Below are 24,273 nucleotides of genomic sequence, written 5' to 3'. Positions count from 1 at the left end.
ACCTACCATGGACGAGGACCAAGTGGATGAATTAGACAAGGCCGCTAAGGAAAATCAAGTTGAATCATCAGGTAGTCCACAGGTGAAGGCAACTGCTCCAGTCAAAGCATATGTTCCTCCAATTCCATTTCCACAGAGATTGCAAAAACATAAGAAATTTTTGGATGTGTTCAAGAAGCTGCATATTAACATACCATTTGCTGAAGCTTTAGCCCAAATGCCCAGCTATGCCAAGTTCATGAAGGATATTCTATCAAATAAGAGGAAGCTAGAAGACAATGAAATAGTAATGCTTACTGAGGAGTATAGCACAATTCTCCAACACAAATTACCACCGAAACTAAAAGACCCAGGGAGTTTTACTATTCCTTATCACATTGGTAATCTGTATATAGATAAGGCATTGTGTGATCTAGGAGCTAGCATTAATTTAATGCCTTTATCTCTTTTCCGAAAACTAGGTTTGGGGGAAGCAAAACCGACAACAGCTTCACTACAGTTGGCTGACAGGTCGATCAAACACCGTCGTGTTATTTGTGAAGATATTTTGGTGAAGGTTGATAAGTTTATATTCCCAGCAGACTTCATTATTCTGGATACAGAAGAAGATAGAGACGTCCCCCTCATATTGGGTCGTCCATTTTTGGCCACGGGAAGAGCTCTGATAGATGTGCAAAAGGGTCCGTTGATATTAAGGTTAAATAAAGAAGAACTGACAATCAACGTGTTTTGAGCTTTCAGATTTCAGAGCGAACCAAATTCTTGCATGCAGATTGATATAATAAAAGAAGCGATGTCAAAGGAATTCAAACTAGATCACCCTCAGGATCCGCTTGAGGCTTGTTTAGTGCATTCGCAAGATTTACCATCAGAAAATGAGGAAATAAAAGAATGTGCACGGTATTTGGCAGCCATGCCACCATTCTTCAAGCAACCACGTCTGGAACTCGGTGAAAGACTCACAACACGTTTATCATCTATACAACAAGCTCCAACTCTTGAACTCAAACAACTACCAACTCATCTTCGTTATGCATACTTGGGGGAAAAGAATTCACTTCCAGTAATCATCTCAAACAATCTTACAGAAGTGGAATCAATTGCTGAGGGCGCTTCGAGAGCGTAAGACAGCAATAGGATGGACAATATCGGATATAAAAGGGATCAGCCCTTCGCTTTGCGTGCATAAATACTGATGGAAGATGATTACAAAGTTTCAATTGAGCATCAACGCAGATTAAATCCGACTATGCAGGAAGTGGTAAGGAAAGAGATATTAAAGCTTCTGGATACAGGGATCATCTATCCCATATCAGACAGTCATTGGGTAAGTCCAGTACAAGTCGTACCAAAAAAGGGAGGGAGCACAGTGGTTCCCAATGAAAACAATGAGCTCATCCCGACACGAATAGTCACGGGTTGGAGAGTTTACATTGATTATCGCAAACTCAACAACGCCACAAGGAAGGATCACTTTCCCCTTCCTTTCATTGATCAGATGCTAGAGAGACTTGCTGGACATGCGTACTATTGCTTCCTGGATGGTTATTCGGGGTACAATCAAATTCCTATAGCACCAGATGACCAAGAGAAGATGACCTTTACATGCCCTTATGGCACTTTTGCTTATAGGAGGATGCTATTCGGCCTTTGCAACACTCCAGCCACCTTTCAACACTGTATGATGTCTATTTTCTCAGACATGGTGGGACATATTATTGAGGTGTTTATGGATGATTTCTCAGTGTTTGGAAAATCATTCAAGGAATGCCTTGAACATTTGGAAAAAGTGTTACAGCGGTGTGAAGACACAAACCTTGTATTAAATTGGGAAAAATGTCATTTCATGGTTCAGGAAGGGATTGTGTTAGGACATTTAATTTCAGCACGGGGTATTGAGGTTGATATAGCTAAGATACAAGTCATCAAAAAACTACCATCGCCTGTAATAGTAAATGAGTTAGAAGTTTTCTGGATCACGCTGGGTTCTACCGTCGCTTCATCAAAGACTTTTCCAAAATCTCGAAGCCATTGTGCAATTTACTAGAAAAAGGGACCCCATTTCACTTCTCTGAGGAGTGCTTGACAGCTTTCAATGCCTTAAAAGAAAAATTGGTTTCTGCTCCAGTATTGACTTCTCCAGATTGGAATTATCTGTTCGAGCTTATGTGTGATGCCAGTGATCATGCAGTGGGCGTAGTGTTAGGTCAACGAAAGGAGAAAAGTTCTCATGTGATTCACTATGCCAATAAGACTTTGGATGAGGCTCAAATGAATTATGTGGCTATAGAGAAAGAGCTACTGGCAGCAGTGTTCGCCGTTGACAAATTCAGATCATACTTGATTGGGTCAAAAGTGATTGTCTATACAGATCATTCAGCGTTAAAATATCTAATGAGCAAGAGGGATGCAAAGTCGAGACTTATTCGTCGGATACTCCTATTGCAAGAGTTTGATCCGAAAATTAGAGATAAAAAGGGGAGTGAGAATGTTGTGGTAGATCACCTCTCACGCCTTGAATCACACGAGTCAAATCCTACATTGGAGATCAATGAAGTCTTTCCTGATGAAACACTCTTTCAGATTATCACTACACCATGGTACGCTGATTATGTCAATTATTTGGCCCTTCCATCATCCCACCAGACTACTTAAGTCATCAAAAGAAGAAATTCTTCAGTGACATAAAACACTACTTCCAGATCAGATTATACGCTGTTGTGTACCAGAGGTAGATCAGCATCAAGTATTAGAGTCATGTCACTCTGCACCGTATAGAGGCCACTTCGCAGCAACTAAGACATCAACAAAGGTACTGCAATCGGGTTTTTATTGGCCTACCTTATTAAAGGATGCCCATTATATGGTAAAACACGGTGATAAGTGCCAGAGGACTGGAAATATCTCAAGGAGGAACGAGATGCCTTTGAACAGTATTTTGGAGGTTGAAATATTCGACGTTTGGGGCATTGACCTCATGGGACCATTTCCTCCATCTTATTGTCAACAATATATACTGGTGGCAGTGGATTAGGTGTCTAAGTGGGTTGAAGCTATAGCTTTGCCAACTAATGACGGCCCAGTAGTGACTCAATTTCTGAAGAAGAATATTTTCACAAGGTATGGCACCCCGAGGGCAATTATTAGTGATGGTGGAAAGCATTTTTGTAACCGCTTATTTGCTTCTTTGTTGGCCAAATATGGAGTGAAACATCATGTCTCGACTCCATACCACCCTTAGACTAGTGGGCAGGTGGAAATCTCTAACAAGGAGTTAAAGAAGATTCTCGAAGCTACGGTCAATGCATCACGTAAAGATTGGGCTAAGAAACTAGAAGATGCACTTTGGGCATATAGAACAGCATTTAAGACTCCAATTGGCATGTCTCCATATTGACTGCTATTTGGAAAGGCCTGTCATCTGCCGGTTGAGTTAGAGCATACTGGGTGACACACTTGCTCAATTTCTATATGAGAGCAACAGGAGAAAAGAGGGTTCTACAACTTCATGAGTTAGATGAGTTTCATTTGGATTCGTATGAGAATGTAAAGATTTATAAGGAAAAGATCAAGAGATGGCACGACAGGCATATAAGGGAGAAGGAGTTTGAGATTGGTCAACAAGTATTGATGTTCAATTCACGCTTCAAGCTTTTTCCGAGAAAGCTGAAGTCTCGGTGGTCGGTTCCATTTACAGTAGTAGCTGTGTTTTCACATGGTGCTATGGAAGTGGTGTCTCAAGATCAACAAAGGAGGTTCAAAGTAAATGAACAACGGTTGAAAGCTTATTGGGGAGGTGATTACTCCAGTGAAAAAACAACCGTACCACTTGATAATGTAGAGTAGACAGGATAACAAAATCTAGTTAAAGACTATAAATTAAGCGCTTATTGGGAGGCAACCTAATTTCTAAACCTTTAATTTATTTTGTTTTCTGCATCGCATTACATATAGATTTGTTTTAATTATTAGTTGCATTAGATTTAGGCACATTTAAATTTATAGAGTATCATCATCCGATCATGTTTTCATTGAGGCTCTTAAATATAATGTTGGTTATTTTGAGTGTTTGGGCTAAGTAACGCATGTTTTGGATTTTTTGATCTCTACTGTTTGATTTGATTGCCATATGTAGGAACATGACGTCGTAGAACACTCAAACCAACATCGACCAAGGGGAAAGTATGATGAGAAAGATAGTCTAGCCGTCACCTATAGTATCTTCCATGTTTAATAGAAATATTTGGGGAGTACCTTCGTCATTTTCTTCCCCGTCCCCTTATATTCTTAATTATATTTTAAGACATTGAGCACAATGTCGAACTTAGTTTGGGGGTGGGAAGCACTTTGTGTTTTTGGTTTCAGTATGCTTTCGTGCGTTGTTTACTTATGTTTAAAAAAAATTTAAAAATTTTTTTTTAAAAATTATTTTATTTTATTTGTGTGTTTTGTTTTTAATTTCTTAATTGTTTGCATTGTTAAAAAAAATGAATTTTAATTTTTTTTATTATTTTGCATGCTTGTGTGAGTTAGATAACCTTGCAAGTATTGATTTTTGTAATTAAGAACATGTGTTATTTTATGAATTATGGACGAGTTATGTATTCAAATTAGATTTTTGCTTATTCATGTGAAATGGAAAATATTTATGCACTTGAGTTGATTGTGACGTTGGGCATGAGTAGGTTGATTTATGTTTATAGGTTGAATAAGAAAACTTAAATGCTAAACCCAAACAATCTTTAAACATCATTATATCCTTAAACCAAATATAGGCTGTTTGGTAGGCTAAGCTGTTGTAGGGAAACTTGGAGATATGTGTGGATTCCGTGTGTGCTAAATTTTGTGTGGATTGTCTGAAACTAATATGATGAAAATTGGGTGAAAACCTTAAGTTAGAGGTCAATTTTCTAGAATAAATGTTTAATAAGGGGCATTGCACAAAAAAATAAATAAATAAATAAAATTTAAGATACCAATGAGGACAACTTTAATAATCTCATTGTGAATTGTCTCTTCGTAGCCTTTATAACTCGAGTGATTAAGCCTGTAGAGGTTTAAAACCTGGTGCCTTAAAGTCGTCTGATTTGTGAGTCATCGGCCTAAAACTCGCTATATGGGTCATTTAGAAAGCTTAACGGAGGGACGTTCGCACAAAGGATGATTAAGGAATAAAATCTATATCTGAAAAAAAAAACTTGGAAATCACATGCCTTGATTAAGCCCCGAACACTTGTTTTAGAAAATTAGACCTTTAATAAGGGGTTAGTAACTTGATTTATTCTTAGAGGTTGAAGCGGCCAAAAATAAGGAGAATCCTCATTTGTTGTCATGATGAACTGCAATTAGTGACGTCTAACCAAACTTGAGCGGTGTAAGAGTTTAGTATTGGAAATTAACTTTAGAATATACCTTGGGAAGTGAAAAGAGAACAAGTTTGGGGGTGTGTGAATCCCACGAGCGAAGTTAGGAAATATTTGACGTTTAAGGTCGGGAATTGAATCAATTTACTATTGTACAGCGTTGCAATTAACTTCTCAGACACACATCCGTTTTGCATTGAATAGGTGAGAATTCTAACTTGTGCATCATAACCTTGAAGTAATTCATGCAATTGACGCTATGTTTTTAATCTCGAGCCATGAAAGCAAGCTATCTAGCGAAATTTGTTTTAAGTGATTTTGTTTGTCTTTGTTGTGTTTGTATGTCCATTAATTAATTTTGTTGGTTTGGTGTTTGCTCGAGGACAAGCAAAAAGTTAAGTTTGGGGGTATTTGATGAGTGATTTACAATTATTATATTATGCCATTAAATTCATGATTTGGCTATCTTGGAGAGTATTTTAGAAGTGCTAATATGTGATTTTGATGTTGTTTTGTAGATCGATAGAAGTCATAAAAAAGAGTGCAAAAGAAGAAGGAATTGAAGATAAATAATGCATTGGAATTCAAATTTGGGCTTCAACTCCTAAATTGGACAACGTTTAATTGCCCATGGGAATTGCAAAGGAATCTGCCGGAAATGGAAATAACACATTGGGCCTAAATTAGACTTGTTTGGAATCAAAATTTAATCATGCTTTGGACCCCTAATTGGGCTACAACAAGGGTTTAATTGTTGAGGTATATATATACAAACACATGTAGAAAAAAGGAAGAGCGGAGGGAATTGTAAAACTGCCGGCTGCCTGGGGAATGGAACATATTGGAGTGTCGGCCAATATTATAATTTTCACATAGGTTGGCCGGCTGCTGGAGGAATTAAACAGAGGACTCAAAACAATAATTAGGCAACCTAGATTATTAGATTATGCACAAAAAGCCGAGAGAAGGAGAATTAATAGAGTCTGTCGGCATTGAAATTTATTACATATCACACGGAAACTGAAGCGGGAGAAGAGGCAGAATTGAGCAATACATACAAACACATAAGCGGCTTCTTTTCAAGGTGCTTTGGCTGAAATTGAATTTTGGAATTAACAATAAAAGTGGCAGATTACACGGAGACCGATCCACGGCAGAGAGAAAAAATTCCAGAATTTTTTTTTGGTGCAAATAATTCATCAAGATTGTGCCAAGAATTTGGAATTAATTACGGTTTGTCAATTATCGGTGATGTTGTTCCACTTTTATTTATTTAATTCTCGCATCATGTTTGGCTAATCCCTTTTCACGTATTGGATGATGACAAAATTGTTTAATTTTTAGTTTTAATTCGAGACCTATGTTTTTATGTTAATTATTGCGTTGTGATTTCATTAATATGCATAATTAGATTGTTTTAATGTATGCGCACCATTAGGATAATAAGTTGCTTTTTCATAGTGTTGGAAAACTCATGATAGGTAGAACACTATTATTAAGACATGCGGGCAATAAATATTAGGAATAATATTTGTGGTGTGTGCGATCTTATGTGATAATCCTAAATGTCAATGCATGATTGTCATATGAAGTCGGACTAGGAATAGGATCGTCTCGTGGTAATCATATGTTTATTATATTCTGGAAAAGAATAATAAATAATAGTGGAATTATCGATCGTCACAACTGCATAAATTGAAATAATTATTATTGGTCGAGAATTAGAACTAGAAATTAATTAATGGCGTCAGAAATCCAATGCATTCATACATTTGAATTTTTAAACCAATTTTAATTATTTTCACAAGTTTTAGATATAAAAAATTCTTTAGCTATTCCTTCGATCATCTTTTAGTTACAAACACGAATTCAAATATATCAAATATACTAAAATTGATCCTTATTCCTTGTGGGACGACAACTTTCTCATCACGATTATTACTTGTTAACGAACCCGTATGCTTGCGGGAATTTGACAAACAGTGTCCATAAAACTTCCTATGCGAAGTTCTTAATGACTGGCATTGTCTGAAACGAATAATTGTGACAAACTGGTTAATTAAATAGGCTTTAGTACTTAGAAGAATTGACTAGTATGAGATAATTAGATTGATAGGGAACGTAACTTGATGACTGTTATTGCCGAAGAGTATAACTTCCAAGGAGATAGTTACTAGCTGACATTATTTTAACATACCAACTATGGGTCCAAGACTAAATAGAAGACTGTATATAAGAAGTACGTTAAATCCAATGTAATGTCTAGCTCCTATTTCAACTTCCATGTTGTATGTACTGCAATAGAAACATCATAACATGGACACTGCAACTTAGATTATGGCACTTGCCTTTCAAAAATCTAACGAGATAGGATTACAAGGTGCAAGTGGTTTTTTCCATTAATTTCATTTATTCATGTTGAAAAACGGTATGCTTACGAAAGATATGATATCATATGATATGGTCATCCAGTACCAAAGTTATGATATATTATGAGCTATTATTGGTTTCTAAAGATATGACACAACGGTATAATTATTTTGACACTTGAATTGATATTTTATTTGGGATTGCACATTTACTCATGTCCTATTGAATGCTCCCTCACCCTTTTCTCCTACTTCTTACAGACTAGAACAGGTAGTTGGTTGTTGGGCGATGAGGTACCATCGTTGTGCTAGGACTCAATAAAGTAAACTTAAAATAAAGTGGCTGAAATTTTATTCCTAGTAGTAATTTTAATTTCATGATTATATGAATCTGTTTATTTGTTTAGAATTCTAGAACCTATGTTATTTGGTTATGTTTTTGTCATGTCTTATCACTCGTTGGCATATATTTTTACTAGGCAATGACTTGGTTATTGTTTAATCACTTGCAGCATGATATTTTCTCCTAAATAACAACGTTTCAAATTTATAAATTAAATGGTACTTATTATGCATGTGATAAATTATGTCCCTAATTCTTAAATGGTAGATTGATTTTATTTGCTCTTTCCAAACATATACTGTAAAGATATGACTTAGGAAAATATTCGTTATGTCCTTATGAATATATAAAGGTTTTTTTTTTTTTACATGAATTTTTATAAATCATCATTACATAATTTTATCTATATTGTATGCAATGTTTTTTAAAGGTTAAATGAAACTTTTGATAGCGACTTAAATATTAAAAATTTGGGTCATTATAATAAAATTACCAACAATAAATCTTAATTCTTTATTTCATGGACTTTCTTCTAAATTTTGGAACAAAAGTTGTTTCTATTTAAAGTTTTCTACTGTGACTTGATGAGTTCTAACTAGTTACAATTTTGTTGGTCTTCTTTATTCAACTTGTTTCGATTAGTTAATGTTGATTTGGAGTGTTTACAATACTGTGAGTAATTTTGACAAATTTATTTATCGTCTCTGTGCACATCCAATTACGTTGTTTGAATGTAAAGTATTGACGGTGACTTGTCGAAATTTGCTGCCGCGCGCATGTCTTTATTGCTTTGTAATAATTAAATAAATTGAAAACTTTTAAATCATGCCCTGATCAATCCTCTAAATTCCAATCCGAAGAAAGGCATTAGCTAGCATCTTTCCTAGTTGGACTTGGGCCGAAGTGGTAAGGTGCAGTGTATCATTTTCCTTCACCTCAAGTCCCATAGCATCCACACATACCACATTTGGAAGTTCGGTCCGTAGTTGGGCCTCTCTTACAACCTCGAAGTAGGGTCCCACATCTGAAGCCAATGCCACCTGCAACCAGTTATCATTTAATTTTGTGAATAATTTGATATAAGATATTGAATTTACTGACGTATCAAAATGTAGCAGAGCTGCTACAGGAACTTTAAATGTCCACGAAACTGTTAGGCATAAGTACAAGAAAACCAATTGGCAACTAATTTCAGCCCAATTTTAGATTAAAACTCTTTAATGACGAACTGAACACCCCATTTTTAGAAAAATCGATCTGAAAACAAAAATTACCAGAACATTGTTAGAAAGGAAAGTAAAAAATCAGGCCAACAGCAAATGTTTATCAATGGAAGTAAAATGCAGAATCCATTTGTGCAACGAAAATGAGCAATCAGAAGATTTTTAAAAAATCCATTTGCTCAAAAATTAAAACCCCATTTGATTGATTAAGAAAATGACCAAGAAGAAAAATTAAATCAGTTCACCTTAGGGAAAATTTGTAGAGTAACCATACCTGAACAATTGGGAGAGCTGGGGAAGCTAAATCTCTCCGGATGTCAAGGAAAAATTCTATCAACCTCATCTTATACATCTCAGCCCTTGTTTCATCTGTGGAATCACTTTCGCCTTGATACCACAGAATTGCACGAATTTTTCCTCCATCTTGTAGTGCTGCATAAGCCCTCGTCAAGAGCCGATTATAAAGTTCGGAGCCTCGTTTCCACCTGGTTATATTGGTTCCACCAAAAGCACAGGGGACTAAACCGATCACCCCGAGGCAAGGATCTCTTTCCAGCACTAAGTTCGCAAATGACATTCCTGGCCCCACCCCACAAGGATTACTTGTGTCGATGCCTGCATGAAGAGGTTCACGTGCCTCCTCCCACACCAGGTTGGCGTTAAGTCGAAGAATCCTTGGGTCAGGACGGCATTCACGAGGGACACAACCATCCCAAGTCCCTTTTGCCACACCACCTCTGCCAGCCATGTTGCTCTGGCCGGCGAGTATGAAGATACTCTTTTCACTGCATGCAAATGCTAGACATTCAGAACTTTGTAATTGAAAAGCAGCTAAGAACATGAACATGATTAAAGGAAACATCTCGAAGTTGTATCTACAACAAACTGAAAATTTGATCTTGTTTTCTCTCTTTCTCGCATCTGTTCATCTTTATATACATGGAGGAGGGTCGGGTTGGCAGATTGTTTTGACAATGACTAATAAATGTCTCAAACGAACCATGGATAATAAAATTAAAATGATGAGAAAATTAAGAGTAATATATTAATGAACAATAAGTGGAAGTCGCAGGACGTGCCTAAAACCACAGAAGCAAGATACAGGATCATTTTTACACGGTAAAAGCTATGATTTTGAGGTGATTTTGCGTGGCTGTTGAATAATTATTCATGTAACGATCAAAACAGTATATTTTTGACATGTCGTCTCACCTTATATGTGTATAAAGAATTTCGTAATCACATACATGCACGTTATTATATTAAAGTATTTGTTAAATGAAGTAAACCCTCACCATATCATCATTACAGTCCATTTTCACATGGTGGATACATAAATTAATTAAACTACTTTTATATGCATGCGCTTCCAGCAATCAATTGTTAATGCACAAATAAAAATTCTTGTTATTACTCTACGTGTATGAAGATATAATATTCCATAGCATGCTTCGGGTTAGGCCGTCCTTATTGTTTAAAAAAAGAAAAGAAAAGAAATTAAACTTTCAATTTATGTTAGGAGAACTTCGTTTGGTCACGTGATATTTGTACTCAGAATATATTTCGAGCGGCAAAAAATATATGAATATATATGGAGAAAAATAGTACCAATTTTACAGTAATACTAGTTTAAGGAAGGAAAGCAAAAGAGTTGTTTCTTCCATTTTCATAGTATGTTCGCACAAGGTTTGGACAGACAATAGATTTAAAGATTTTCTTTAAAATATTTGTTTAGTACTCTAAACATCATTTTCTATGTTTTCGAATGGATGGATCTCACCAATTTATGGAGTTTAGCTTTTCCATCTTCTCATGTGAAATATGTTAGCATTTTGATCTAATTGTACTTGTTACATAAAAAGAGAGGAAAATTGGCAAGTTGTTCGCTACATAAATTAGGAACAAAAAGCCGTGCCATGGACATATAACTAGATTACACCTAATAATTAACTGATTCAATAATGTATGATATCTCATTGCAACGAGTTGATAAGAGTTTGGCCTATTGGCAAACCAAAGTTGGCTCAATGAGGTGAAACGAGTAGTGACTTTTGCTTTTAGAGTGGGAGAATAAGATGACTTGTCATTAAAACGATTTGTCACTTATTCTAGAAATAAAATGGGAACCTTCGAGTAGGTCCAGTGTCCTAAAAATATAATATATTAGAGTAGCTTATGCAAGGTTAGTTTAGCTTTTGTTTTCCTAAGGTGCCCTAAAAATGGGAACCTAGGAGTAGGTCTAGGAACATAAAAAAGGGAAGAGAAATAGTTGGCCACGAGGTAAAAGATTTTTAATGACAACTATGATATAATTGCAAACTGACGGGTGCACGAATTTAATAGGAAAAAAGGTGCTTTTGATGGCGTTTGATGGGCTTCTTATTAGAATATTTTTATTCGTCATTAATAGAGATCGTCGTTAATCTTGATGACAATCTAATAATAACTATTCTTGAGACCATAATTGAATTTCTAGTTGTCAATGAATTTACATAATGTTACTGATTGTTAATAAGTCATTACAATCTGTAGATGACATTTGTGACATCATTTCATATAAATTAATAGATTTCATCATTCTAGAAATGGAATTAGCTTTGATTTTAAGAGAATTTGACTACAAATAAACTTGGTCACAATCAAGAACTGAACGGTAGCATGTTGAGAACTGTAGTCAAACTCAACCCATTTGTTAGTCATGATGATCCGCTTGGGGTTAACCAAACAAATAGAAAATTAATGTTATTTTTACTTTTATTCATCTTTCCTTTTCAGAAAAATGAAAAATCGTGGTTATAGCCATACGTTATGATGAATCTTGTCATTTTCATAATCTCAAAGCGAGAGTAAGCTTACTGTGGGGTTAATAATGTGAATGATCAATGTACTTTTAATTTTATTAATTGTCTTTTTTTTATGCTTTTATTCCTTTTGGTATTAACATTATATATCGTATTTTTTCTTGTATTTTTTTCAATTTTTATAATTAATTTTTTTAATTTTTAATTTGTATTATCACTTGCACTCGTACTTCTCTTTGTAATGTAAATTAATTTCTTCATCTTTATATATATTAATAATTTTTTCATATGTATATATCTCCTTTATTGTTCTTATTATTAATTTTTCTAATATTTGTTCTTTTATTGCTTTAGGTAAATCTTTAACTATTGTTAATGTCATTATTTTTAATTTATTAGAAATAGGTTTTAAAAATATATAACTTCCACTACAACAAAATTGTGATTTCGCGACAAGTTTTTTTGCGACATACGAAAAGCTGTTGCAATAAGTGATTTAGCGCGACACAGTTTTAAAGTTTGTCGCTAAGATTGTAGTGAAAAAAATAAGTATAAAAATATATAAAGCGACATAAAAAATTGTCGTGAAATATAAGAAGTTGCGACAAATAATAAAGACCGTTGCCAAAAACACGAGGCAAGGAAGGCGCCAAAATATTTTTTGGTGGGAAACTTAGGGCGACAAATTTTTATTTCTTGCAACAAAAAGTTTGTGATGCAATAGAGTCTACTTTTTGTAACAAGGAATATTTGTCGCTAAAAGTTCAATGTATGAAGAAAAAAATCATTACAAGAAAATTATTGTTTGCAACGACCAAAAAATGTTGCCATAGGTCTTCAACAAAATTTACCCGTATGTTGTGGGCTCTGATATTGTCATAGAGTCGAAGGACACAACAACGTGCAATGTATTGTTGTTTTATTATGCTTAAAAAATATATATTAAATTATCGATAGAATTGTCAACAGAGGACTCTGGGCACTAATATTCCATTTCTAATCCGTTGGTGAAAAGTTTAAAAATAAGTAAATAATAAATTAAAATATTTTCACTAGACAATTAATTATTTAAATCATTTAATAGTAATAGTTACAAATTAAAATATTTTACCAATTAATTAAATAAGTATTTATTGTTAATTTAATAAATTATAGAAAATAAAAGTATAATTATAGAAAATTTTAAATAATTATTTTTCACCTTCATTTCATTTTCCACATTCTAAAAATTATTGGTGATGAATTAAATTATTACTAGTTAATTAGAAATATTTATTTTTAATTCAATCAATTAAAAAACTAATCGTAAATAAATTGTAAACAATCAATTTCCATTTAATTTCATTTCTCCCTATTAAATTTTCACTACCCGCCTAATATTTTACTTGGCTTTAAAAACTTAATTTGACACTCAAAATATTAATTTGAATATATATCAAGCAATTTTCACTGGTGCTTTTCATTTTACAGTAGTCATATTTCAAAACCCTAACCTCAAATTCGTAACTTCATCTCTTCTAATGTATGCGTGCTGCCTCTCTCTCTCTCTCGCTCTCTCTGAGCACATTCAGAGAAAATGAAACCTCAAATCTCAATCTCTATCATCGTCGATATCAAGCATAGCCCATTTCCAGCCCCCAATTGCACACCCATAATCACTCTCAAGAAAATGGAAGAATGGTAAGTATGAAATTGTGGAAGAAATTGAAGAGATGGAAAGAAGTCCAGATCTAGTGACATGGATTATGAGGAGGATGAACTGTTGTCAGATAGTGATCCTGAAGGAGAGGATAAACTGTTGTCAGGATCTCTAAGAGTTACCAACCGAGAAAAAGAGGGAAATGATACTTACAACACGCCAGCGGGCCCTTCTAAGCAAGGATGCCTCTTCTGCATCCGGGAAAAGTCAAATTGAGTTCCCAAATGGTTTACCCCCACAGCCGTCTCGAAGCGAGTATCTTTATTTCATTTTTCTGATTTTTTGTTCATTTCCTAGTTATTTACTAGTCATGTCTCGTCTTTGCCAATTACCTATGTTCCAGTGCAAAAGGAGAAATTGTCAGAAATCGAATAGCAATTGAAGAAAATTGTGGCCCCTTAGAAGTGTAGAATGCTAAATGAGAAAGCAGCCCAGTAATAAGAGGTTTGCCTTTTAATGTTGCTAAATTTTATTTTCATTTGTTTTATATAGCTTTTAAAACTTGTCAGAATGAGTATGGTACATTAAAAATATGCAAGCTTAAGCAATTATAAAGTAAACGGCCAAGATTCCAGTATGAAGAAATGAGGAGAAAGTGAAGAAGCAGCAGGAAGAGTTAGCAACGGCATTGATCTTTTACAATATTTAATGAGATGTGGGATTGAGATTTGTTTCTGATGTGTAATATCAACATTTTCCTGTAGGCTAAGATAAACATTGGCCTTTTTCTCTGTGTTGGCTTGCAGTTTGAAGTGTCAGAATCAAATTAATCAGCTATTGGATCGAGTTTCTCCGGCAACATCCACATTTTCAATGGTATGCTGCTTTCAAACTTTAAAGAAGAGTATCTCTGTTTCTGAACTCTGTTTTTTTACTTAGACTTGCACTATTTAGGTGCATTGCATGATATTTATATGATAATAGTTATTGTTGCACTAATGAAGTGAATGAGCGGTCACATTGTCGTTCTCTAAGACATTAGAGATAATGTTTGTTGGTTTTTTAATCTATTTTGTACTCAAAGAGATGACAAGATGAGCACAAATGTAGATGTTTTTCCTTCATTAGATTGTATTAAAGATGTAAAAGGATAAAGGAAAGGCTTTGTTACCTTCTGATTGTGGAGTTAATGAATATTATGCCCATGATCTTCACTGATTATCTAGATTTGCCCAGCCATGATCTCACCTAGCATTTGATAAAAATAGATTTAAAATACCACCAGACTGACTTTGGTTTCCAATCTAGCTAGTTCAAAGTTGTGCATTTTATTTGAATTTATGATTTTTATTACTTGTACAAATGTATTTTATTTGCATGTATGTGTAGTGTAATGAATATATTTCTTTTGAGTTGATTTGTGTGGAGCTTTATGATGTTGGAAATTTGTCTTGTTTGTGATTATAGATGGCACTGTAATGGTACATTTGATGTACGCAATAGAACTGGAGGTTGTTTTGGAACCATGAGGTTCCATACTGAGCTGGCTCATGGAGCCAACAATGGCATTGACATTGCTTTTAGGTTCTCGTAGCCCATTAGGGAGCAATTCTCTTTCCTTTATCTTACTGATTTCTATCAAGAAGTTTATTGATTCAGAATGTTTATATTACGTAATTTGTTTCGTTTGCTTTATTAAATATATATATTTTTTAAAGAAATTGGATTATTTTCATCCTCATCTTGCACATAGTTGGCTGCTGGTGTTGTTGAAGTTACTGGAGTACGTAAAATTCCAATCCATCTAGGAAGGCTGGTTAGTATTTTTTTTTCCCACTCAAGTGATGCATTTAACAATTTTATGTTTATAATCTGCATGTACAAATTGTGATATGCACATTTTTTTGAGTTATTATGTTGTCTATTCATTATTAAGAAGCCATGTTTTAGAATGTGGTATAGCTTGTGTGGTTGTAAAGAGTAAGACACAATTTATCCCTTTATGAATTTAAATGTCTATTCATTTTTTGCATTTGAACTTCGTCTTAAATTTGTAGTCACATACAACTTGTAAGAATTGAACCTAGATGTTTTGCATCATTATTTATGATATGAGATATTTGATATATTTTTCCTCTAAATAATATTTTATTACTTTTTATATGTTCGTCTTTGACTAAAGTTTTGGAGCTTGTCCTTTCAGGAATCCTCATTTAACCAAATAACAAATTGTGGTTGAGCTGAAAGTATATCTTGGAGTCAAGAAAGTTATTTGATTGTCCTGTGAATTTGTAGTTATTTATTCAGTCTTTGGATTTGATTTTCTTCTTTTTAGGTTTGATGAACTACACTAAGTAGTTCATTCATGAAATTGTTAGCATATATTTTATTGGTATTTGTTTTGGTTTTGGAGGTAACCAAGTTTGTAAATAATGCTTTGACCTATATTTATTTGATTGACAATTGAGTTTTTTTTCTATATTTTGAAATCATTTAAATTTTAATAATTGTACATTGAAGCATTTTTTTTCATAAATTCATGAGCTGTTTTTAGTAAAGTAGGTTACATTAACTTTATGTTGTGAAATAAATTTAATTACAAGCACAGCTTATTGCATAAATAAATACTATTGACAAAAATTAATTTATTCAATAATTTTATGTCGTAAAATGAAATACGTGACATGTAAATAATTATGAAATAAATTAGGCAACAATTATGCATCGCTGCACAAATGATGATGCGACAAACTCTGTGTTGTGAAATAATTTTAATTACAAGCATCACTTCTTACATATTAAATTGTACTTTAAATGTTGAATATATTTATATATATTATGCAACATATCAAAGGCGTTGTAAATTATATTTTGCGACAAATATGACATGTTATTAAAGACATATCACTACATGCATGTTTTGTTGCAAAATAGAATATGTAATAAAAAGTTATACTTTTAAAATAATATTCGCAACAAATATTTCTCTCGCAAAAACTTTACTACAATAATCGTTGCGACAAATGACTTGTCGCTCTTTTAATTTTTTGCGACAAATATGCGTTGCGACAATATTATGGTGACAAATATCCTGTTGCTATTTCGTACTTTTTGCCTCAAACTAATAGTGTTGCAAGTTTATTACCACGATGAATGATTAAGAGTTGTTGCAAAATACATTCCGTGACTTGTATAGTGCGACAATGCCGGCAACAAACATCTTGTGGTCGCTAAATTATTTTTGCAACAAAAGATCTATTTTTGCGACAACAATTTTTTATCGCAAAATCAATTATTTTTTGTAGTGTTCCTTTTCCTTCTTCTAATTTATAATAATAATATATTTTTCTTATTTTAATTTCCATGATCTCTATGGCCCTGATACCAATTAGGGGGCTACTTAGAGTGAATAAAAATCAAATAAATCTATAAACAATAAATCTATCAAGTAAAATTTAATTTTAAGGACTAAAATGCAAGATTTCTATATTATATTAGTTTGTTATGCAATATTCAAAAGGAGGGGTATTTTAGGTATATTTATATGATAAAATTGGTCAAAGGTCATTTTGAAAAAACGGCCTCTTTGTTTAGGCTATTTCCATGTATTTCCTGGGATAGCATGTTGAGAAAGATAGTCAAACTCAACCGATTTGTTAGTCATGATGATCCGCTGTGTCACGCAATGTGTTGTAGCTATGTTACATTTAAAAATAAAAAACATTAGCTGACTTGACTTGATAAGGTTTGAGCCGAATGTTCTGGTCGAGTCTCGATTTTTTGGCCGAACAAAAGCTCGACTCAGCTCTGACCAAAAAAAAAAAACCCCAAACCGTTTTTACTCAAGCCGAGCCAGAATCTCAAGTTTCGGTTGGTGAGTCGGCTCGACTTGACTCGCTGATATCCCAATATAAACTATCGTCACAAGGTACGAGAAAAGGACAAGAGTATGGCGAAATATTTTCCGTCGAGCTGTCTCTACATAAGGAGTAAAACGGTTGCACATTTTATTTTCTGTTGTACTAAACAAAGAGACAACTTATGTTTAGCCAAAATTCCGCTAAAATTTTCTCTATCATTTCTTTTTTTTCTTTTTCCCCTTTGCCTTTCTTCTCCGGGTTCTTTTTTCTATTCCTTCCCATGCCCTTTTACACATGCACTGTACTATTTGCAAATAGGAAACATGTTTATCTTTATTTATTTTTTCTCGAAAATTTACAAAAAATTTACAAAATATTTGGAATTTATACTAGTATCTACAAATTTATTATTATAAAAAATTAAACAGAACGAAATACCTTTTAATTAAAAATTACAAATCACACTTATATATTGATTTATTTAACACCTCACATACTATTTATTTAATTTTTTATTATTTTTTAAAATTTATTACTAAAGGCATATGATGTATTATTCAATGTTTTTTTTAGCATATCAAGTATTATTAAAAGTTTTTTTTTAAAACATTGGTTAGAAAATTTATTATCTTCTTTTCTTTAAACTACAACTTGAAAAAGGGGGAAAAATAGTCAATTAATAATATGTTGTAAAAAATAGGAAAAAAATCATTTAAATTTTATTATTAAATGGACTGATTGTTAGTTGTCATCATTTACTAAATAAGAGCATCTACAAAAGACTCTGTAAATACAAGATGCTCCATACTTTAGAGAATTAATACTTAAAATAAGCTCAAAAATATTTTATTTTACTTTTTCAAAATAGAGAGTCAAGCTCAACTATAATTTTAATTTATAATGATAGCAGTTAATAAGTTACAAATTCCAATACTCTACTTTCTATTAAAAAAAAAAAAGGTACTTTATGTTGTGAATGATTTTATAAACCCATAAACATATCAAGAAATCCAATTTACTTAAATATAAAAGTAAATTGACCACCATCATTTATGCTTGTGTAATTTATCATTCATCAAAGTTTTTCATATGAAACTTGTCATTTTTCAAGGATCGAATTTTGTTAGACATATTCATGCTAGACAAAGTGTTAAAGAAAGAATAATAAATTTAAAAACATATTGAAAAAGACTAAATAGACTGGAAGTCACCAATCATGCTTTCAACATTTTCAGTATTCTATCTCAATCTTCTTTTCTTTCTTTCTTTGCAGTTATAGCTATAATTAATTAAATCTACATTTGTTTTAGTTAATTATTTTCCTAGTAGGGAGGGATTTGTCATTATATGTCTACATTTTGTTTTCTTGGGATTATCTAATACTATATCCATTGTCATTGTATTTTAATTAAGCACATTAAAATGTAATAAATTAAATGATTTGGATATATCTTCTACTTGAATCAAATTATAAAGAAAAGAACACTAACTGAATGCATTTTGTGAGTCAAGTAATCCGAAGCCATTTTAATTTTTATTATAATTAAAGAAAATGCGAATAAAAATGAAATTTTAATCAATAAGAACTCTATGAAAACATATTCTTTTCACAAATCATTAAATAGTGCACTATGCACATGGGAAGAAAATGGTTCAATCAAGAGGTTAAAGATATGTCAATTCCAATAATAATTTCATTTGGTGCAAGTTCATTTCCATTAAATGTGCTTCCAATTAAATCTCCCAATGAACAAGTCACTCTTAGGGTTTCCTGTCAATCTTGACACTATATAGAAAGAAATAGAGTTAGGTCTAGTAAATAGATTGCACGAGAAGGTATTATGACAACTTTAATATTTATTGTACTTTAATGCTTGATGGATAAAAATGTGTGGATCACGCTTGAGGAAATTTGTTGATATTTTTGTACGGCGATGTGTATGTGGACCCACCTTAAATTCTTTTACAAAAGTCATTTATACATATATCATGTGTAGATTTTTTAATATTCAATTAAAGTTCTAGCGATACAAGTCCTTTTCAATTGTAAATTTTGATTGTCCCAAACTTTTTCTTAAAAAAAAAAAAAAAATTTAAATCTTTAAAGTTCTAATAAACTATATTTCCGTACTATAATTTGCTCATTTTGCATGGCTAAAACAAAAACTTGAATTCCATTTTAACGTCATGTACATCATAATTTTGATAGAAATTCAATAAAGTTAAGCGGTAACATCATTTTTATATCATATCTATAGCATTTTTAGACACATTTTCCCACCCAAAATTGTTAATTTTTACGCCCAAATCATTAGTATTGTACAAGTAACGACCATAAGCAAAATTCACCATAGGATTATCTAACATTATGTCCATTGTCAGTCACATTCCCAAATTTCAAGCTCAAAAAGGGTGAAATTGAATCTGAAATATGTAAGCATGTGTATTATGCAGCATCAACATTAATAAATAGAAAATATCAGCAACCCTACGAACTTATTACAATATATAGAATTTTTTTTAATACGTTTTACAAATCATAATCAACCTTCATGTTTCTATTTTTGAGTATAAACTATATCCCCAACAGCTTTTTGAGTCATATAACATCTAAAATAAGGCTGATATACCAAAAACACCATTGAGAATAAATTTTATAATTTTCTTCATTTAGTTATAGTTAATTTGCTCATAGTAAACTATAAGAATGTAAATTAATATGTACAGAGCTCCTTCGACATAGTTTATGTTGTGGTTTGACCCAAATTCCTGTGGGTATAGGAGTCATAATTGGAGTGGCCTTGAAGAGATCATAAATATGGACCGGGAGAAAAATAAACCACAATTTTACTAGCTGGATGCTCGAGCGTCGTGAGCAGAAACCCTGTTGCTCGATTTTTTTGGGCTTTCTGCTCTAGCGAAAGCAAAGCTGGTTGAGCGACAGTGATAACTAGGTAGTTTAGGATGTTGCGTTTTAGACTTCTATTCATCTACAACTTAGTCTCTTGAGTTTCCTATATATACAACTTGTCGTTTATTGTTGCCTTTACTTTGGGAGATTGTATGAGAACAATTATAAAGCATCTTGAGAGTTTTAGATTTCAATTGAGTGCATTGAGATCTTGAGAAAAGAAGCAAAAAAATGGTGGTAATCGTGGAGGTGTGGAGGTAATGGTGACATTCGGTGGATTTTATAGGCGGAGTTTTATTATTCCGAGAATGACGTGTAAAGAATTTTAAACGATCGTGTGGGATTATATATGTAAATTATTGTATATTAAATTAAAGGCTATCAAATTTGACTGAGCCCATTTAAAAGTGATGTAATAAGGTTTGGGTTTTTTGGGCTTTAATGCATCCAACTAAAGTGTGAGTCTTTTAAGTGTAGAGATCGGGCTCAGGTTCCTAACTCTATGATAGGCCAAATTAGGTCTAAGGACGTCAATATATAAATATGGTTATGGTCCCCAAATTACACGAGATTTGCTCATTCTGTTCTGCCTATCATCAGAAAGAATTAAGGGCCGTGTGTTGATTTGGAATACTAAACCACATGATTCTATCGTTGCAATTAACAATGTCTGATTGAGATACGCCTCAGCTATAATTTTTGAATTTCTTGATGATCCAACATGAAAGATCCGGAGATTATGAAGGTAACAATTTCTCCTACAAGTGGTATCGGAGCCTTTTCATGTTGACTCATTGAGATTCAAGGTTTTGGAATTTGGTTCTTGCATATTTTTAATGTTTTCAAATTTAACAATTTCTGGTCTATATTTTGTTGAATTTGAAAACTTTAGTGAATGTTTTAATTGTTGTCTTCCATTTTTTGGATTAGAATGGTAGGGGGTGGATGTGGATGTGGAGGAATATAATGTCCATCCATGACAAGGGTTTAGTCTATCTTATCACAATTTCCTTAAAAGTATAACTAAACGAATGAAAAATGATAAAAATTCAGGATATCTAGTACATGGTGGATTGGAGTAACATAGGTTGGTTATCTGTAGAACCAAAATTTCTAATCTAGGCGAACATATTACATTAATTTACGGTTAGTTAATTGTATTAGTTGTTAAAAACTTTACACTTACTATCAATTATGTTGGGAGAAAATGAGTGATGGTGAATCATAACATGAATTGCATAAGTTAAAATAAATAAAATTAATCTAACACAAAATTAGAGAAGGGAATTTAAATTTGATATATATTCGTGGTTCAAATTCGTTTCTACCTAAAAAAGATAGTTATTAAATTCCAAAGAGAAATTATTAGTCCTAACACATGACCTGCTCTTTAAAGAAGTTGAAAAAGAAACATAAATGGAAATCAATTGCTGTCTAAAATGTCATTTTCTTGCCAATAAAGATTTCTTTAAAAAAAATGTAAAAAACCCTCTGTTTGGAGAACATGTACTTAGTAAATTAAAACTTAGTTCTACTACTCAATCAAAATCAAAATATAACTTCAACCACACATTCAAAACTTGCACTCATTATTATCTCCATTTCCAGATCCCCATCGTTTTTTCTCTTTGAAAAGTTACTAATAATTTTTCCAAGTCTATTGTTAGCTACATTTATTCTGTTTGAAAAAATAATTTATCGCATATTAAAGGGATGGGTCCGGTCATTATTGTCATTTGCTTTGCATTTTTCTTCATAAGAACCCAACAATTGTGCCAAACTATTCAAGAACAAAACTCACCAAACCTACGAGTGGTTCAAATTTTAATTAATTAACGCACATATTTCTTTTAAACTAAGACAAGAATTAAAGATGAGGAAATATAAAAGAAAAAGAGAGGAAAATTGGCAAGTTGTTCGCTACATAAGTTAGGAACAAAAAGCCGTGCCATGGACATATAACTAGATTACACCTAATAATTAACTGCATCAATAATGTATGTTATCTCATTGCAACGAGTTGATAAGAGTTTGGCCTATTTGCAAACCAAAGTTGGCTCAATGAGGTGAAACGAGTAGTGTCTCTTGCATTGAGAGTGGGAGAATAAGATGGCTTGTCATTATTTAAAACGATTTGTCACTTATTCCAGAGATAAAACGGGAACCTTTGAGTAGGTCCAGTGTCCTAAAAATATAATATATCAGAGTAGCTTATGCAAGGTTAGTTTAGCTTTTGTTTTCCTAAGGTGCCCTAAAAATGGGAACCTGGGAGTAGGTCTAGGAACATAAAAAAGGGAAGAGAAATAGTTGGGCACGAGGTGAAAGATTTTTAATGACAACTATGATATAATTGCAAACTGACGGGTGCACGAATTTAATAGAAAAAAAGGTGCTTTTGATGGCGTTCAATGGGCTTCTTATTAGAATATTGTTATTTGTCATTAATAGAGATCGTCGTTGATCTTGATGACAATAACTAAGAACTATTCTTGAAACCATTTATGAATTTCTAGTTGTCAATGAATTTACATAATGTTACTAATTGTTAATAAGTCATTGCAATCTGTAGATGACATTTGTGACATCATTTCATATAAATTAATAGATTTCATCATTCTAGAAATGGAATTAGCTTTGACTTCAGGAGAATTTGACTACAAATAAACTTGGTCATCTATAACAAATATGTTGGATGCAATTAATTACTTCACTAATCAAACTACTGCTACATGGCCAAAGTTTATGCACACAACCGCTTTCCAATTTTCCTTTCATCTTCCGTTATCTCCCCTTCTTTGATTAATGATCTGGTTTAAAAGAAGTGCGCTAATTAACTAAAATTTTCAATGGTAGACCCTCTTGAACCACTAGTCCATTTGGTGGAGCTTATTGCTTCAATAGTTTGACATGAATGATCGAGTTCTTGGGATGAAAATGTAACAAAATTTTAATTAATTATATAATTTAATCTTCAACAAGAACTGCTAAGCTTCAAAAACTAGAAAGTTTTTCAAATCAACTAAACCCAGATAAATTTATTCCCAAAATAAATAATAGTTTTAACAGATGTAAATAATTACATATACGAGCATAACTAATTTTGTATATCTAAATAAAACACGTTTCGGTAAAAGAAGAAGAAAAAAAAAAATTTGAAACAGGAAACCAGAAAATCTTCTACATTTTTCAAGGGTAGGAATAGCAGCGCCTGAAGCAGGTGAGTGACAGTACCGAAATGGGCTCCGACGATCACGGGAGTTCGACGAAGCCGATAAAGAATTTGGGGCAGCCGATGAATCTCCATTGCAGTTTTGCCGATCTTGACAGCACTCTGTTCGTCCGAGGTTTTTTAAGAGTAGCTACTTTGCACACGGATTCCTATTGGGTAGATTTTAGAAGAATAGGCCCTAAATATTCGCTTAAATTGTAAGCAACGCACCCTCCCAAATGTGGACGTAACACGTGTTAATTTTAGGAGCTTTGCGTCCAAACGGGGGGACGCCATGTGTTAATTTTAGGATCTTTGCTACTTGGATAGGACTGTGGCTCTATTTGGACAGGGCCAAGAGATTTATTGTAATTTTTAATGTGTCAAACTAACGAGTACCTTATATGACCTTTTTCATGACGTTCTTCCAGTCGATCCAACGATTATCTAAAACAGGAAAGAAAGTAGAAATTGTCAAAATATCAAATCAATTTGGAACCATATTTTCAAAATCGTTGTTTAGAACCTATATGGACTTTCAATGATTTGATAATTA

General features: G+C 33.0%; 3 protein-coding genes and 1 long non-coding RNA gene across 6 annotated transcripts; 3 read left to right on the top strand and 1 right to left on the bottom strand.

Annotated features, from left to right (window-relative positions):
- The first annotated feature begins 7 nt into the window (after positions 1 to 7).
- Positions 8 to 1,126, top strand: LOC111400336. Its single transcript, XM_023027751.1, has 2 exons — positions 8 to 696; positions 742 to 1,126. Exons 1-2 carry the CDS (start codon positions 8 to 10, stop codon positions 1,124 to 1,126), a joined length of 1,074 nt encoding a protein of 357 aa, XP_022883519.1.
- A 2,345-nt stretch (positions 1,127 to 3,471) lies between these two features.
- Positions 3,472 to 4,234, top strand: LOC111400335. The gene is made up of 2 exons (XM_023027750.1): positions 3,472 to 3,822; positions 4,136 to 4,234. Exons 1-2 carry the CDS (start codon positions 3,472 to 3,474, stop codon positions 4,232 to 4,234), a joined length of 450 nt encoding a protein of 149 aa, XP_022883518.1.
- A 4,593-nt stretch (positions 4,235 to 8,827) lies between these two features.
- On the bottom strand, positions 8,828 to 10,188 carry LOC111402651 (probable carbohydrate esterase At4g34215). The gene is made up of 2 exons (XM_023031024.1): positions 9,573 to 10,188; positions 8,828 to 9,115 (listed from the first exon to the last, which is right to left on the bottom strand). The coding sequence occupies exons 1-2, from the start codon at positions 10,158 to 10,160 to the stop codon at positions 8,918 to 8,920; spliced, it is 786 nt and encodes a 261-aa protein (XP_022886792.1). The 5' UTR covers positions 10,161 to 10,188; the 3' UTR covers positions 8,828 to 8,917.
- A 3,363-nt stretch (positions 10,189 to 13,551) lies between these two features.
- On the top strand, positions 13,552 to 16,219 carry LOC111401361. 3 transcript variants are annotated; one of them, XR_002703998.1, is made up of 4 exons: positions 13,552 to 14,242; positions 14,503 to 14,614; positions 15,206 to 15,554; positions 15,942 to 16,219. It is a non-coding gene; the product is annotated as an uncharacterized LOC111401361 (long non-coding RNA). The 3 variants fall into 3 exon arrangements; XR_002703997.1 differs by having other exon boundaries at positions 13,553 to 14,242; positions 14,545 to 14,614; XR_002703996.1 differs by lacking the exon at positions 15,942 to 16,219 and having other exon boundaries at positions 13,557 to 14,242; positions 14,545 to 15,399.
- Positions 16,220 to 24,273: the final 8,054 nt, after the last annotated feature.

Source organism: Olea europaea, chromosome 10, assembly GCF_002742605.1.
Source record: "Olea europaea var. sylvestris chromosome 10, O_europaea_v1, whole genome shotgun sequence".
NCBI classification, from domain to species: domain Eukaryota; kingdom Viridiplantae; phylum Streptophyta; class Magnoliopsida; order Lamiales; family Oleaceae; genus Olea; species Olea europaea.
The sequence above is the reverse complement of the archived record's forward strand: the minus strand, read 5'-3'. Positions and strand labels throughout refer to the sequence as shown.

Coding starts and splice junctions, on each gene's coding strand:
- LOC111400336 (XM_023027751.1), top strand. CDS start 8: ATGGACGAGGACCAAGTGGATGAATTAGACAAGGCCGCTAAGGAAAAT. Junction 697..741: donor AAGGGTCCGTTGATATTAAG/GTTAAATAAAGA, acceptor TTGAGCTTTCAG/ATTTCAGAGCGAACCAAATT.
- LOC111400335 (XM_023027750.1), top strand. CDS start 3,472: ATGAGAGCAACAGGAGAAAAGAGGGTTCTACAACTTCATGAGTTAGAT. Junction 3,823..4,135: donor ACTCCAGTGAAAAAACAACC/GTACCACTTGAT, acceptor TGCCATATGTAG/GAACATGACGTCGTAGAACA.
- LOC111402651 (XM_023031024.1), bottom strand. CDS start 10,160: ATGTTTCCTTTAATCATGTTCATGTTCTTAGCTGCTTTTCAATTACAA. Junction 9,116..9,572: donor CAGCTCTCCCAATTGTTCAG/GTATGGTTACTC, acceptor AACTGGTTGCAG/GTGGCATTGGCTTCAGATGT.